The sequence below is a fragment of the Portunus trituberculatus genome, chromosome 1, assembly GCF_017591435.1.
Source record: "Portunus trituberculatus isolate SZX2019 chromosome 1, ASM1759143v1, whole genome shotgun sequence".
NCBI lineage: Eukaryota > Metazoa > Arthropoda > Malacostraca > Decapoda > Portunidae > Portunus > Portunus trituberculatus.
Window position 1 is genome coordinate 1,282,991 of NC_059255.1, and position 17,943 is coordinate 1,300,933.

Below are 17,943 nucleotides of genomic sequence, written 5' to 3' on the forward strand. Positions count from 1 at the left end.
CTCCTCCCCCCAGTCTATTCAAAACTGGTAACTTTTCCCTATCATAAAGACTCCCATTTCAAAACACATTTCCCCATTAAGAGCTACACGCCACACTGCGTCTATTAGAATTCTTTGATTGTTACGCTTCATAAAAAAAAAAAAACTATCTCAGCTTTCTCTCTACTGCTATAAACTTCTGAGCATGTTAAACCTTCTTTCATATCCATTAGGACACTTCACAACCTTCATTAATAACAATACCTCCATCAGATCCCCCTCGTAATACCATCCTACCCAGACTGATAACGCTAAAAATCTTTTATGCACCAGCCTTGTTGTAATCCTTGGGACAACTCCAGCAGATCCCCTCCTAATCTTGTCCTGTCGCTAAGGATCTAGTATACACCCTTGTTTTATCCCTTGGCACACACAAATACCTCTACCATATCTCCTCTTAGTCTTATGCTACTGACTGTTAAGTCTAAGGATCTCATCTGCACCTGTCATATCCCATAGTACGCCTTTGTGCACACACTACCATTGTTATACCGTTTAGGACACTTCAGTAGCTCCACCAGATCCTATCAGTATCTCATCTTACCCAGATTACTAACCCTAAGGATCTTGTCTGCACCCTCGTTGTATCACTTGGGACACTTCTGTACTTCCATCACATTGTTGTATCACTTGGGACACTTCAGTACCTCTATCACATAGTTGTAACCCTTAGGACACTTCAGTACCTCCACAAGATCCTTTCTAAATCTCATTGCAGCCAAATTTCTCAACTTAAGGATTTTCTTTACACATCATTTTACTGACAGATGAAATTTGCACCATGACAATACCCTGCTTCAGTTGAGCTTCAACCACATCTGTGACGTCCTCCTCTCATCTCTGTACACTGTCCACTGCCTTCCATCTTCAGAATTCATCAACATAACAATATACTCCAGAAACCATTTCATGCTGTCACTGATCAGCAGGTATCGACAATCATGATTAACACCTTCTGTTTCTTTACTAAATATGAAGGACTGAATTCAGGAACCCACTCCAACACACATCAGAAGATACTGACACTCATGATTAGGTGTACCACCGTCCATCCCTTTACAAACGATGACAGAATGACTGTTTGGGAGACCATTTCACACCATCATGCTTTACAAGATATGGACACTCATGATTCCTGAAACTTTCCATCCTTACAAACTGAGTGACTGAATTCAGGAAACCACTGCAACGACCACAAGATATTGATTAACGTCCTTTACTATAAGATAATTCACTTTTAACGTCCTTTACTATAAGATGATTAACTTTTCCATCTCTTTACTATGCATGTACGAATTCAGACACACATCATAAGATACCAATTTTCATGATTAGCTAATCTTTTCTATCTACTAACGATGAGAGAATGGCTGAATTTGGGATACCATTTTATGCCATCATGTATGAGAAGGCAGTTGACAGTCATGATTAGCAAATCTTTCCCATCTCAACAGGATTCTGGAAAACACTCCAATACACATCAGAAGATATTGACACTCATTGACACTCACCGTATTACATCTTGTCTCTTTACTGTGAACTATGAACGACTGAACCACTCTAACAAACATTAGCTATCCTATCTCTTTACTATGGATGACTGAATTTAAGATCCCATTTCACGCCAGCATGCATATCGACACTCATAATTAACAAACCCCTTCAGTCTCTTTACAAACTATGAACGACCGTATTCAGAAAGCACTCTAACACACATCAGAAGGTATCAACACTCATGATCGACTAACACCTTTCGTTTCTTTAATAGCTATGAGAGAGTGACCATTTGAGGAACCACTCCAACGCTTTGTCATAATTAATGTGACTAACTCTTCCGTCCTGTTACTAACTATGAAAGAACAACACAATTCTCTCCCTAACTAAATATTACATACTCGTCTTTGCTTCCCTATTATTAGTAGTATTATCATTATTATTATTATTATCATTATTATTACTGTGTTAAAAGTTTGTTCCCATTTTGAGCGTTTGATTCACTGGATTGCCATGACAAAGGACTTAGCACACAGACACCCACACGACACAACACAACACGCGCCTTGCTGTGTTTGTAGCACCACCAGATTGCGCTGTCCCTGGGCCACACTCCCCCCAACCCCCATTTCTATTACAGACCGCTATGAAGCCTCCCCACACAGCACAGCACAGCACAGCACAGCACGGCAACACAGCACAGCATAAAGAAACACAAGAAGTAGCATAGCAAGAATGTACTTTAGAAACCCGACTTGTTGTTGAAACTTTGCACGATTTTCTGAGTGGTGAAGAGAAGATGGAAAGTGGAAAGCAAAGGAAGAGAGAGGATGAAGAAAAAGACAAACGGTTAAAGTACAAACACACACAAAAAAAGATCATTATAAAGACGGGAAAAACACGAAATGAAAAGTAAACAACAAATAGAAGGGAAAAAATACCGGGTGCAACATAAGGTGCTACAAACATTGCCAGAGGTGAAAGTACAGGTTAATCTTCTAAGTCAAAAATATTCTGTGCAGGTATACACTTAAAGGCATTGTTTACTCGTTTGAAGTTCAAGTGTGTCCTGGTGATACATATAACGGCCGGGGCCGGTGAGTAACCATGGCAGAAAAACACCATACCTACACACCACATTAACTTATACAATACAATCTGAACGTACTCACTGTCACAGCCTAAGACCTCTCCGTCTTGGCAGGCAATGCATGGTACCACGCAACCTACTAGTATTCCATGTCATCTATTACTATCACTGTGTAGTATTTATCACCTCTGTAAACATCCAAAACTTCTAGAAATTGTAACTGAATACTTCACATTTTCAGTAACTGAGGTCTATATAGTTCATCACCATTGCCTGTCTAGCACAGCCGCTGTACGTAGCCAGACCATGAACTTCACACCACTGTTAAACAACGCCTCAGACTATAGGTGTGCATGTGATATTCTTTACTTAGATTAACCTCTACTTTCATCTCTAGCGATATCTGCAGAAACTCATGTTGCACCCTGTATTAATTGAAAATGCAAACAATACATGAGAGAGAGAGAGAGAGAGAGAGAGAGAGAGAGAGAGAGAGAGAGAGAGAGAGAGAGAGAGAGAGAGAGAGAGAGAGAGAGAGAGAGAGAGAGAGAGAGAGAGAGAGAGAGAGAGAGAGAAAGCAAAAAACACATTAAAAACCCCAATTTCACTTTGCAAAACGACAATAGGCCAATCCAAACAGCTTTAAGCACCGAAATAGCATCAAACAAAACTTCGCTGAACAAACACACGCTAACATCGACGTTCAACTAAACCAAGCATAAGAAATACCATTGAGGCTTCCTATACATTGAAAGAGGAACGTAAAGATGGGAGAACGAGACTGAACATAGTTTTTTTTTGCTTACTTTCCTCTTTACAGCATACAAGCATTGGTAAATACAAAACAAGCTTATACAAAACACCATTAAGCTTACTATATGTTGAAAAGGAGATGCATAGATGACAATAATTAAGAATAAATGTATTTCTACTTTTTTTCTCCTCTCTCAATGGTGATTTAAGCAGATGTCTTTATTGAAGGGTACATAAAAAGTGTTTCTCACCGAAAAAGTAAATGAAACGAGTCACACAATACTGCCCATCTGAAAATTGGCATGAAGGTTAAGTGAAGAATGAAAATGTTTATGCTGATTTATCATCTCAGAAAATTTGTAAATTATAAAAAAAAAAAAAAAAAAAATCTAACACATTCTAATTCCATGTCTAATCTAAACCAAACATATGTATGAGTATGACAAATGAAAAAAAAATGTGACGAATGAAAAATGTAGGCTATACATTGGTTTCTTATATCACAAAGTTGTTGTTGTTTTTTTTATTTATGAGATGAAAAGTATGAAAATATGAAAAAAAAATCTACCGTATTTCAGAATTTGTTCCAGAGTTCGGTGTGTGATGAATATAAAAGACTGAAGAAACTGACTTGGATATTTCTGATGTATAATTCAGTGAGATAAAACCAAACACGTGAAAATTATCATTATGCTTGAAAGTACAGAGAAAATCTAAACACTAAAAGAGAAAATAATCATAATAAACTAAATCTTATTATTGATAAAACTTAATGATAATTGATAAAAAAAATATAATACAATAAAAAAGACGAATTTCATTATAAAAAAGAAAATAAATAAAGAAAATAAAACAAAACTTTGAAAGATGCAACCTGAGTAAACAGACCATAGAAATGAATAAACGAGAAAGACAAAAAAAAAAAAAAAAAAAAAAAAAAAAAAAAAAAAAATGCATAACTCGCCGTGGTACAGTGGAAGGATGCGTGCTTTGGGGTCCGAGGGTCTCCAAGCGCACGTGTTCCAATCCTGTCCACGGTCCGAGTGTAGGTTAGGCTTCCTCACTCGGGGCAACGGTTTCCTAGCGGGTGGGCTTTCAAATAGGAGGTACTACAAAAGCATCCCTTTAGCCCAGAAATTCCGATGAAAAAGACCACATGATATAAATAAATAAAATAAATAAATAAATAAATAATACTCTTGACGAAAAATAAAGAAACAAAACTCAGAAGACCGTTTCAAATAATTATATCTGAAAAAAAAAGTTAAATAGAATGACAAAAGAAAACAAACAAGAAAAATAGAAAAGGATGAAATGTTTTGTATATATCTCAGTTGTTCAGACCATTGTTGGTTTGATTTCCAGCGCTGCTAAACGGAAAGTAAAGATCAAGGTCAAGATCAAAGAAAGAAAGATAGAAAAAAAAGACATACTTATGCTGATGAGATGAAAAATTCGTAAAGATAAAAGATAGTCATTCAAATTCAAATCTTTCACACACACACACACACACACACACACACACACACACACACACACACATTTTTTTTGTATATTTTTTTTTTTACTTTATATACAGGGAGATAATGAGACGATGTATGTTATGTATGTCTGTATGAAGAGTGTTTTTATTATCACACTAGAGTCCCACACACACACACACACACACACACACACACACACACACACACACACACACACACAAAGAGGTGTTTTATATGCATACAAAGTTATAGGAAGATGTATTTCACACACACACACACACACACACACACACACACACACACACGTAGCTTAAAAATGGCAACAGTCTTCCCTTCAGTGTTGTGTTGGTAATCTTACAGCACAACACAGGGAGACGCATCAAAACAACGAAGACACACACGCACGAAACGGTCAACCTTGCGTCAGAAAAATGAACAAACTAATACGTAAAATAGCAAGAACAAGGAAAGGAAGAAGACTGGAAAAAAAAAAAGATCAAATTCTGTTTTTGTTCTGAAGTGATGAGTAGAAGAAAAAATAAGAATAACAACAATGATAAATGAAATATTGACAAACAAAATTAAAGCAAGAAAAATTATGAAAGTACAATTTTTCTTTTGTTATAAAAAAAAAAATAATAAAAATAACAAATAAAGAAAATATATAAAACATGGACATTTTAATTCAATCTGTATCAATTTGCATGGAGAAAAAAAAATGTGGAAAAAAACTAAGTGAATAAATTAATCAAACAAAAAAAGATTAAACAGACGAGCAAATTACTAACGAAAGGAAAACAAATTAAGAAAAAAAACAAAATAAGCAAATAAACACATAAACATAAATACATTTTATTAAGTTAACAAAATACAGGAAAACTTTTGAAAATCTATAAATATACGAAAATTATGATAACATTTAACACTTAACACCATTATTAAGAGATGGGGAGGCAGTGATAGCAGAGATGTGTGTGTGTGTGTGTGTGTGTGTGTGTGTGTGTGTGTGTGTGTGTGTGTGTGTGAAGTACCCTCCTTTTCCTAAGATTGTCTTGAATTTACATATAATTATTCTATTTGTTCATATACTCTTTCTTAAGTGTAGAATAGGATATATTGACCATGTGTGTGTGTGTGTGTGTGTGTGTGTGTGTGTGTGTGTGTGTGTGTGTGTGTGTGTGTGTGTGTGTGTGTGTGTGTAGGTACGAGTACAACAATGACAATGCATGTGTACGACAGACTTTCCCAGTAACAAGAAAAAAGACTATCGTAGCCAATCCAGACATCATAGCACTTCACGCCAATCAACATTCACCCAACCACTTGCAAACCTTATAACTGAACCTCTAATGATTCTTCTTCTGATACACTGAAGCACTGAAGAGATGAGAGAGAGAGAGAGAGAGAGAGAGAGAGAGAGAGAGAGAGAGAGAGAGAGAGAGAGAGAGAGAGAGAGAGAGAAATACGTATGAAAGATAGAATACTGATAAAGAACATTGATAAAAAGAGGAATTGAAGAATAAGAGGAGATGGAAGACAAAATTGGTAATACTGGCTTAAAATGGAATATTGGAATAGTGAAGGATTGAAAAAATAACAATCTCGATAAATGAATGAGATGGAAGACGTTATTATGAAGATGAATGCAATAATAAAAGAAGGAAGAATAAAAGAAGAGAAAAATAATAATATTAATTTGAAATGGAAGAGACAATACTGATAAACAAAGAAATATGCACAAAATAATATAATCTCGATAAATGAAAGATATAAAATAAACAAAGAAGAGATAGAATAAATCACACACACACACACACACACACACACACACACACACACACACACACACACACACACACACTAATAACAAAGAAAAGGAAGACTTGAACAGAGAGAGAACATGGTCATAGAAAACGTGATGATTACGATGAACAAGGAAGAAAACGGAAAGAGGACCGCACTAATAACTGATGATGAAAGGTAAGAGAGATGAAAAGAAGGAGAAAAAGTGACAATCGAAGCTTCTGAAATGAGAACAACGAAGGAAAGGGAGCAAAAGTAAACAAGAAAGACAACAGAGATGGAGGAAAGAGAAATATATTTATACGACGCTGACAAAATAGTTAAAAAAAAATGGAAGAGCAAATGGAATAACAGTGATATAATGACCACATGAAAAGGAAGAGAAGAAATCATTGAAAAAAATAGACAACTTACACTTCTATGATGCTTTAGAGCATTTTTCATTAAATATGAGTTTGTGCAATACGAAGAGAAGCTTTGCTTTTCAAAACTGTACATTCCTACATTATCCAGTAAAAATCATCTGGCTATATTTAGTTATTCATATATTTATTCTCAATCTGACTATTTCTTTCCTTATCTATTTTATTATCAAAGATATATTTATTCATTCATCCTTAAACAGCTCTTTTTAACTTTTTACGAGACCAAATACTTTTTTTCATATTTATATTCATATATATATATATATATATATATATATATATATATATATATATATATATATATATATATATATATATATATATATAGACACGACCTTCATCAGTAACAAAACGATCTTACTCCGTGCGATGAAACATCTTTCAGAAGCATTACATACCTTATCCTTTGGCACTGATGTTATTCCCTGGAACACAGCACCCCACAGAACCATGAAATACTCTATATTTTGGCACTAATCTCATTTCTTGAGACATAACACACTCTGGAAGCATAAAATCCTTCAAACTTTACTACCAATCTTCCTTTAGATAAAAAAAAAAAAAAAAACTATCGAACCACTCATATTTCAGCTTTGATCTTAATCCCTGGAGAACAACATCTCAAAACATTCAATTCCCTATAATTTATTATCGATCATCTTTTTAATCAAATTCCCTTTAAAGCATCAAATCCCTTCTGTTTTGGCACTGTTCCTAATCTCTGTAACATGACACCCACTAAAATCGTTAAATATCTTTTACTTCATCATAATACTCTTTCTCACCATCAAACACTTCTTAAAATCGGCAAATTACTTATATACTATTACTGATCATCTTCCATGGGATTGAACACCCTTCAAAAGACTTTCAGTTCTTTGTCTTTACACACTGATCTTATTCCCTGCACCGTAACTCACTTTAATAAGCATTCAATCACTTTCACCTTTTTTCCCAACAACTGTATTCCTTTCAACCTAACATCCCTTAAACCGTTGAATTCTTTAAAAGCTGTCATAGATCCTCTTACCTATAATTGAATACCTTTTAATTTCATTTATTTTCTTGTATTAAACCAATATGCCTTTTTCCTGTAACAAACACCCCTTCATAGTCAAATTCCTTATTTTTAGCCAATAATCCTATTCTTTGGTATTAAACGCCCTTTAAGAAAGTCAAATATCTTTTACAGCTGGTTCACTCTTTAGCGATCTAATACTTTTTAAATTCATCCAATCTCTTATATTTTACAGCTATTAGTCTTTCTTGCGATCTATCATTTACATTAATCCAATCTTTTATGTTCTACATCTGATACTCTTTCTTTCGATCTAACACCTTTGAAAAATCATCCAAACTCTTATAATTTCCAGCTGATAGTCTTTCGTGCGATCTAATAACTTATAAATTCAACCAGTCTCTTACATTTCTTTTTTATCGCTGATCCTCTTTCTTGTTAACTAACATCTTTCAAATTAATACACTTATATTCAACCATTAATTCTCTTCCCTATTATCAAACACCTTTTAAAAGCCTTAAATCTCTTATTTTCACAATTTAACACCCTTTAACACACCAATCTCATTTCTTTTTCAACATAATACCTTTTACAATCATTCAATCCTCCATTTTTCATTGCTGCTCCTATTCTCTATAACATCGCATCGTCTGGAAAAACCCAATTCCACGCTTTAAAATTTTTTTTGAGGACATCCAGTCCTTCATCTTTCGCCAAGTCTTATTTCTTACAACGAAACACCCTTTAAAACAATTCACTGATTAATGTTTTGTCACTTGCTATCCTTAGAATTGAACACCCAATAAAATAATACAATATACAAAATTGCACAACCATTCGAAACTTCAAATCTCAAATTCTAACACTCTTTAAAAGCATTTGATCCGTTACCCAACAATTGTACACCCTTTAAAAGCAATTAATCCCTTATGTACAGCCTTAAAAGCATCGTATCCCTTAAATAACTCCCAGTCCACGAAATATAATTCAAAGAAAATTTCAACACAAACACGCAGATTCAGATGTGTGACCCAGCAAGCGAGTCTCAAGTCACGCGGGTCAGTGGTGAGTGGTGACCCTGGTGCAGCAAAGCCAGTGACGCAGAAAGTGACGCAGAAGGTGACTCAGGTGCAAATTGTGACAAGCAAAGAAAATGGTGTTCAGAATTCACATTTGGAAAATCACACACGCATGGGTAAACTGTCACACACAACACGCACGCACGCATGTATCCACGCACACACGTGCACGCGCGCGCACACGCACGCACACGCACACACGCACACACACACACACACACACACACACACACACATGCGCGCGCGCATCCAAATCTCGCTGGAAAAATACAGTAAATTGATCGAAAACTTGCTCGTCTGTGGGAGGATGAAGGGAGCTGTGTGTGTGTGTGTGTGTGTGTGTGTGTGTGTGTGTGTGTGTGTGTGTGTGTGTGTGTGTGTGTGTGTGTGTGTGTGAGTGAGTGAGTGAGTGAGTGAGGGTTTGGTGGTGCGTGCCTGCGGACAGACTGACGCACACCGGTCAGCTGTGGGACAGTCTCAGTGGGCTGTGTTTGATTGGAGCTTTGGGGCGTGGGTGGGGCGGGGTCACATCAACGAGGACCAAGAGGGGACAGGGGGACCTGCACCTTCCCCCTGGGCCGGCGCGGGTTGCGGGAGGTCCCCTGTTGGCAGTGTGCGGCGCGGCGCGGCGCGGCGCGTCATGGGGCGGCGTGGCGGTGGCTGTGGCTGTGGCGGTGTGAGGGAGTGGTGGGGATCGGGGGAGTAGCGGGAGGAGGGAAGAGTGTGCGGCTCTCCCCCTCCCCCCAGTGGCCCTAGGGCTTGGCAGCGCCACACCAGCACCGGTGTGTGTTGGTGCCGTAGTGCCGCGGTGCCCTGCAGCCCTGCTGGCTTCTACGCCGCGCCCAGGCCTCGAGGCGGAGGGAATCCGCCGCGCACCCCGGGAGGGGCCGGCGCCTCCCGGGGCGAGGTGTGACACATGCAGGCACGCACCACGCACACACTCGCCTGCAGTACAAAAGCACGCTCGCACAGGCCCGCACAGGCAGGCGGGGCGGGGTGCACTAGGTAGTGAGCAACGGGGCGAGGGCGGCATGAGCGACGCGGTGCCTGGCGGGCAGTAGGCGCGTGGCCCAGTAGTAGCAGGCGGCGCCGTAGAGGGCCAGCACCAGCACACAGGCCGTCGCGAGCAGCCCTGCAAGTCAAAACTTCATCTCGTACTCCTTCTGGGGCAGCAGCAGGCCGTCCGCGGCGGGCAGGTCAGGTGGCGCGTACGTCTCCGGCGACTTGAGCTTGGTGAGGAACTTAGAATCTCCTGAAATGATCAGGTTGATCTCTTCCTCGTGCGTCAGCGTGCGCCGCAGCCCCCCGCCCACACCCATACCGCCACCTACCGTGGGGCCCACGCTTAGGTTCAGACCCATGCCCATGCCCGCACTCACGCCCAAGCCTGCACCTGCGCCCACGCCCGCCTCCACATCCTTCACCTCACAGGTGTTATCGCGCGTGAATTGCGCGTACTGTCGCTCCAGCCGCCACTGGTTCTGGTTCCTGACGGGGCTGGGCGAGCGGTCGCGCGTCTGCTGCAGCGGCAGCGAGGACACCTTGTGGATGGAGGACAGGTGCTTGTTGTGCTTGGGCGTAGAGGGACGCTCAAGGGAGCGCGAGGTGAAGAGGTGCTCACCATGGCGGTGGCCGCGGGAACGCTCCCAGGCGGGGGCAGGCTCTGCCTTTTTCGGCATGTAGGACAGGCACATCTCAGTGTGGCTGGGTGATACGTGGGTCTTCTTGGACAGCAGCTCGTACATATTGGAGGTGCCCAGCGATAGCAGGCTGGTGTCCCTCTGCACTAGCGAGATGTCGTCCCGCGCTGACTGCGTCATCTCGTATGCCTTCTCAGGCTTGAGCGCGCCGCTAGACTTGGAGCGGCTGTGTGATGTGAACACCTTGCGCGGCGCGGGAGCCTCGCCCCCCGCAGCCGCTGCCGCCGCCGCCGCCGCCGCCGCCTTACCGGAGCCTGATGCCAGCGCCCTGCAGGCCGCAGCCTTGGTGGAGGCCACCTGCAGGGCCTTGGAGGCATCACGCGGGGACATGGAAAGGGACTTGACCAGCTGGGGCTTGACGGTGCAAGGGGAGGCGCCCCTGGACGGGGGTGCGGAAGCCAGCTTGTCATGCAGGTAGTCCACGGTGAGGGTGGAGGTCAGCTCCAGCTCGTCCAGGCTGTGGGAAGAGTTCATGAAGGGCGCCTCGGCGGCAGCCTTGCTCTTCTCACGAGCGGGGAGTGTCGCACACTCGCTTGCAAACTTGGAGGACGCGGCGCGCACCTTGTCCAGCGCCTCTGCCTCCGCCACCTTGCCGCGCCGCTCCTTGCCTTCCTGACCTACCTCCTTATGGGGCCGCGCACCCACGGGCACGGCCACGCCGGGGTAGGACTTTACCGTCGGGGCGTGCGTGGGGGCGGGCGCGGGTGCGTGGGCTGGACCGTCGTCCACGGAGTCGCCGGGCGAGGTGTCATCTAGGTCGCTGAAGAGGGAGCTCTTCCTGATGGGATGATGGCGTGAAGCCAGCAGCAGGCCGCGCGCCCGTGCTTGACCCCCCTGCCCACCCTGCCCCAGGGTGAAGCTGGGGGGCGGCAGCAGCACGTCTGTGTCCAGGTTAGGGGACGGGGTAAGCATGAACGGGGAATAGAAATACTTACTGCTGGAGAGTCCCAGAAGAAAGCATGCGCAAAGGAGAACACTGGTGAATACATGTGTGCCTCGTGTGTGTGTGTGTGTGTGTGTGTGTGTGTGTGTGTGTGTGTGTGTGTGTGTGTGTGTGTGTGTACGCTGCTCAACATACATACACAAAATCAAGTACAAGCCACATTATTACCCAGACAAGGAGTGAGTTAGCCGGGAGGCGGCAGTGTTAAGTCTACAATACTGTGTTCACTGTACTACATAACACTACATAGTTAGTTAATAGTTATAGCAAAGCTCGGTCCGTCACGCAGACTAGTTTGGTGGCGGGGATGGTGGTTGTAGTAGTAGTAGTAGTAGTAGTAGTAGTAGTAGTAGTAGTAGTAGTAGTAGTAGTAGTAGTAGTAATAGCATAGTAGTAGTAGCATAGTAGCAGCAGGAGCAGCAGCAGCAACAGAAACAGTAGTAGCAGCAGCAGGAGCAAGAGCAATATAAGTAACATAAGAGAGAGAAACACCAGCTGCAATAGCAGTAGTAGTAGCAGTAGTAGCACTAGTAGCAAGTCTCTCTCTCTCTCTCTCTCTCTCTCTCTCTCTCTCTCTCTCTCTCTCTCTCTCTCCCAAATACAAAAAATAGCAAAACAAATAAGGAAAACAAGACATTTGCAAAACACACTATTGTTTATTTCACGGCAAATAATAATAATAATAATAATAATAATAATAATAATAATAATAATAATAATAATTATTATTATTATAATATTGAATTTTGTAACAAACTAAAGAGCTAATAATTAACTATAAATATTTCTAAGTGAGTTTTAAAGATGATTCTATTTTGAGTACCTGCTTCTCTTCAGTAAATCTTGTTCTTTGATACACAAATTGACGTTAAAATATTTACAAACACGCGAACACTCACTCTAAATAAATAAATAATCAAATAAATTGCAAATCAGAACCGTAAATAAAAATAAAGAACATCAACAAATCAATATATAGACTATACAGTATTCTAACGATCTACCAAAATAAAAAGTTAAATAAAACAATAAAAGCAGAAGCATAACTCAACCTCTGCAAGTGAATAAAACGAAAAAATAAATTAATCATTATCTATTATCATTTGTCTTACAGTATACGTATGTACACACGCGCTCACTAATTTCCCCAACCATAGGAAACCAAAACCAAGGCCAGCCAGGTCGAACAAACCGCCCCTCCTGTGACCGGCCGCCACCTCCCCCACCCTTCCATATCTTGCTGGAATGGAGGGCAAGGTGAAAGCAAGCTGGTGGAGAGGCCTTTGTTCGAACTGACTGGCCTTAACTTTGACTTCGGCTTGCTGGGGTGGGCAGGGGAGAAATTAATAAGCGTGAACATTCTCTCTCTCTCTCTCTCTCTCTCTCTCTCTCTCTCTTCATCATACAAAACAAATAGTAGTCGAGAAAGGAAAATATTAAAGTTACACTAATCTACATTTAAATAAAGAAAAGGTCTATTTTTTTTTCTTAACTGTGTGAATAAATTAAGACTAAATTAAGACTATTTCAAGTTTTGTTCTATAATTTGATCTTTTATTTTCTTTAACTTATCCTTTTTAATTTTATTCGCCAATCTCTCTCTCTCTCTCTCTCTCTCTCTCTCTCTCTCACACACACACACACACACACAACAGGCGAAAAAGATGTAGAGAGAGAGAGAGAGAGAGAGAGAGAGAGAGAGAGAGAGAGAGAGAGAGAGAGAGAGAGAGAGAGAGAGAGAGAGAGAGAGAGAGAGAGAGAGAGAGAGAGAGAGAGAGAGAGAGGTTGAAATTAGGAGCAAAATTAAGAGAATAAAAAATGGAAAATAAACACATAAACAGGAGAAAAAAAAAAAAAAGAAAGAAAACCAAGAATAAAAACAAAACAAAAATAACAGAAAAACGGAAGAAAAACAACAAAAACAACAACAAATAAAACACCAAAGAAGGAAGATAAAAAAGAAAAACACACAAAAAGAAAAAAACAAAGAAAAAATTGGTAAAACATGAAAACAAACACACACACACACACACGAAAAAAGAAGAGGAGGAGGAGGAGGAGGAGGAGGAGGAGGAGGAGGAGGAGGAGGAGGAGGAGGAGGAAGAAGAAGAAGAAGAAGAAGAAGAAGAAGAAGAAGAAGAAGAAGAAGAAGAAGAAGAAGAAGAAGAAGAAGAAGAAGAAAAAAAAAAAAAAAAAGATGAAGAAAAGATAGAAACACACATAGAACAAAATTACCACCACCACTACCACCATCTCCACCACCACCACCACCACCATCACCACCACCACCATCAACAGAGCCTCAGCCCCATTACTCACTTATTATGGGTGTCAAAGAGAGCGTTCTTGTAGATGTAGTCTATAACAGAGTCTTGCACTAAATACTTGACGCTGTCGCCGCGCCGCAGGGCCCTCCGCACCTTGGTGGAGCTGATCTCGTTTGTAATCCACTCCGTCACGATGTGGATGTTGCGCTGCAGGGAGGAGGAGGAGGAGGGGGTAGATTAGCGTGTGGTGGGAATAAAGAGAGGTATGTGTGGGGTGAGGTGGTACGGGAGGAAGAGGTGGGTGGGTGGGTGTGTTGTTGTTGTTGTTGTTGTTGTTGTAGTAGTAGTAGTAGTAGTAGTAGAAGTAGTGGTGGTGGTGGTGGTGTAACACAAGGATTGGTGCAGGAAGCCATCAGGCCTACATATGGTAATAGTGCACAAAACACACTGCCTGTCTATTTCCACCTGTGACCCACAGCCATGCATTCACTTGTCTCAGAGAGAATGACAATCTGTGGAATAAGACGTGACAACAGCGTGGTGCACCTCACCCCCGAACACAAACAAGAGAGAGCAGGTCACCCAGACCAAGGCCAAAGCCGCTCAACGGTCTCGGGAGGTGGCGAGGACAGCTGCAATCAGGCATCACCAGGCTGACAAAGGAGATGACCACCTTGGGGGACAGGCCTGTCTCTAATAAGGCCAAGATCTAAACACAGGCCGAAATGTGCACAAAGGCTAAAGGCATCTGCTGCCATTTCAGCATCTTTTCTTCAATGCCTAGGTCTTTGTGCACATTTTGGCGTTTGGATCTTGGCCTTATTGGAGGCAGGCCTGTCCTTCAAGGTGGTCATCTCCTTTGTTGGCCTGGTGATGCCTGGCTGCAGTTGTCCTCGCCCCAGGCCATCCCAGCGTGGGCGCGCCACCTCCCAAGACCGTTGAGCGGCTTAGGCCTTGGTCTGGGTGACCTGCTCTCTCTTGTTCAGAGGCGAGGTGCAACACCATGTTGTCACGTCTTATTTCATAGTTGTGTCCCGTGCTGCAATTGAAGACTTGCACCAGATCCCCTATTACATAAAGACACACACACACACACACACACACACACACACACACACACTTTCTCGCTTCAGCAATGTTGCATTTCTTGCTATCTTCTACTTTTATTTTCATGTTAAATGCTCATCTGATCTTGCTAACTGGATGTCTCCCATCCTTCTGCAGTCTCACTGCACAAAAGTTTTTACTTCTTCTCACCCTTACTTTGTCCACCTCTCTAATGGAAGACTTAACCAGTACTCTCAATCATTCATCCCTTTCTCTGGTACACTCTGGAACTCCCTGCCTGCTTCAGCATTTCCATCTTCCTATGACCTGAACTCATTTAAGAGAGAGGTTTCAAGACATTTATCCATTTCCTCTGGCTAACTCTCTCAGACCTGCATGGGGACTGGCAACTGAGAGGGTATTTGTTTTGTTTTTCTTTCTGTTGCTTTTGGCAAATCTTCCCCTTTACATACCTAAACACACACACACACACACACACACACACACACACATACCTGGTGCCTGGTAAGGACATCCGACTCATAGATGAACTTGTAAGGGTTGCTCCCCTCCCTAGTGATGACCACCAAGCCAAACTTGCCCACCAGCGCCTCAATCTGAGAGAAAGGGAGAGATATGGAAAAAGGAGCTGAGAACACAAGGCTGGTATGAGAAATCACCGCACACATACATTGAAAAATTAAAACATTGAAACACTCCTAAAATCATCACATACCATTAAATTTTCTAGGAGGAGGTGAGGTAGTAAACACCTACCAAAAAAATTATTTACTCCCAGCGAGGTCTTATAGCACTAGTTCTGGGAGTGATGTGAACTTCCCATTAAAGCTAGTTGTGATCTCACTTAATGTTTCCCTTTGTGTCTCACAACTCAAGGGGGCAGTCACAGCCTGCCCTCTAAAGACAACTCTCCTACTTCCCATAAGACTACATGCACGTACCACACACACACAAACACCCTTCACTTAAAATTCAAGATTAAAAATGGCAACTCCAAATCCAGTCTCAGAGTCCCCTTCTGGGGAGGGAACCAGAAATGTTCCCAGGTTGGACTGCTCTCTCGTTGGCGACCCCAAATGTCTTGACACCTCCCTCAACTTTTTCTTCATTAACTTCTGCAACATTCGCAGTCTTAGATCTAATTTTCAATCTGTAGAACACCACCTCTCCTCTACCAAACCTCATCTTCTTTTCCTCACCAAAACACAGCTGTCTGAGGCAACTGACAGTAGCCCCTTCTTTGTTCCCTCCTCTTACTTTCTCTATTTTCATTTTTGTTCCAAAGCTGGATGATGCGTCTATGTGCACAACGACTTAACTTGCTCTTGTGCCCACGCTCTCGAATCTTCCGAGTTTTCCACCATCTGGCTTAGACTCAACAGTCACTCTCTAACTAAATTTATCTGTGTTGTCCATCTCTCCCTTAACTCCTCTGACTATAGTAAATCTTGATTATTTAACTTCCAAAGTGGAGCACATTCTGATATTCTATCCTTTCGCAGATATTTCCATCCTTGGAGATTTCAAAGTTCACCAGCAGCTTCACTGACCATCCTGGTGAACTAAACTTCAACTTTGCTATCCTCCAAGACCTAGAGCAACTGGTGCAACACCCTACTCGTATCCCTGACCATCTTGAAGATGCGTCCAACATTCTTGATCTCTTCCTCACCTCTAATCCTTCAGCTCATGCTGTTACCCTATCTTCTCCATTAGGCTCCTCCGATCACAATATCATTTCTGTATCTTGTCTTATTTCTCCAATCCGTCCTCAGGTTCCCCTAAAGTGGAGATGCCTCTAGCGTTTTGCCTCTGCCAGTTGGGGGGACCTGAGGAGGTATTATGCTGATTTTCCCTGGAATGATCACTGTTTCCGTGTGAGAGAGCCATCTCTGTGTGCTGAACACATAACAGAGGTGATAGTGTCTGGCATGGAGGCGAACATTCCTCACTACCTTTTCTCAACCTAAACCTTTTAAACCTTGGTTTAACACAGCCTGTTCTCGTGTTATACATGAAAGACAGGTTGTCCATAAAAGCTACTTGAGCCTTCCATATCCTGAATCTAATTCACTTTATATTTCTGCTCACAATCATGCCAAGTCTGTTCTTCAACTTGCCAAACACTCCTTCATGAATAGAAAATGTCAAAATCTTTCAAACTCAAACTCCCCTTGAAACTTCTGGTATCTATCCAAAAACATCTCCAATAACTTTACTTCTTCATTTTTCCCTTCTTTTATTTCATCCTGATGGCACCACTGCCATCACATCTGTTTCCAAAGTTGAACTCTTCTCTCAAACCTTTGTTAAAAATTCCACCTTGGATGATTCTGGGCTTGTCCCTCCCTCTGACTATTTCATGTCTTCAATCAAAATTCTTTGTAATGATGTTTTCCATGCCCTCTTTGGCAGAAGGTTTATGGACCTGAGGCCTTAAGCCTCTTTCTCACTGCCGAAATGTTGCATCTCTTTCTACCTATTATCGCTATTTTCATGCTAACTGCTCTATTGATCTTGCTAACTGCATCCCTCCTCTCCTCCTGCAGCCTCACTGCACAAGGCTTTCTTCTTCCTCTCATCCTTATTCTGTCTAACCTTCTGCTGTAAGAGTTAATCAGTATTCTCATTCATTCCTTTCATGGGTAAACTCTGGAACTCCCTGCCTGTTTCTGTATTTCCATCTTCGTACGACTTGACTTCTTTCAAGAGTGATGGGTCAAGACTTGTCCTAGGCTTTCAGCTAATTCTTTCATATCTTTTAGGGAAACTGCAATTC

The 17,943-nt window shown here is 41.7% G+C and overlaps 1 protein-coding gene across 6 annotated transcripts in view; it reads right to left on the reverse strand.

The window, feature by feature from the left end:
• The window catches only part of LOC123504341 (nicotinamide/nicotinic acid mononucleotide adenylyltransferase 1-like), a 68,926-nt gene that overhangs the window by 19,384 nt on the left and 31,599 nt on the right, over positions 1 to 17,943 (reverse strand). For 3 of the 6 annotated variants that reach the window (XM_045254972.1, XM_045254822.1, XM_045254904.1), the window contains 2 exons: positions 15,659 to 15,760; positions 14,149 to 14,303 (listed from right to left, as the gene is read on the reverse strand). In XM_045254972.1, the coding sequence (XP_045110907.1) occupies positions 14,149 to 14,303; positions 15,659 to 15,760 (257 nt within the window). Of the gene's footprint in view, positions 1 to 11,821; positions 11,824 to 12,470; positions 12,884 to 14,148; positions 14,304 to 15,658; positions 15,761 to 17,943 lie in introns of those variants that run through there. The other 3 variants (XM_045255131.1, XM_045255201.1, XM_045255054.1) reach the window with 2 other exon arrangements.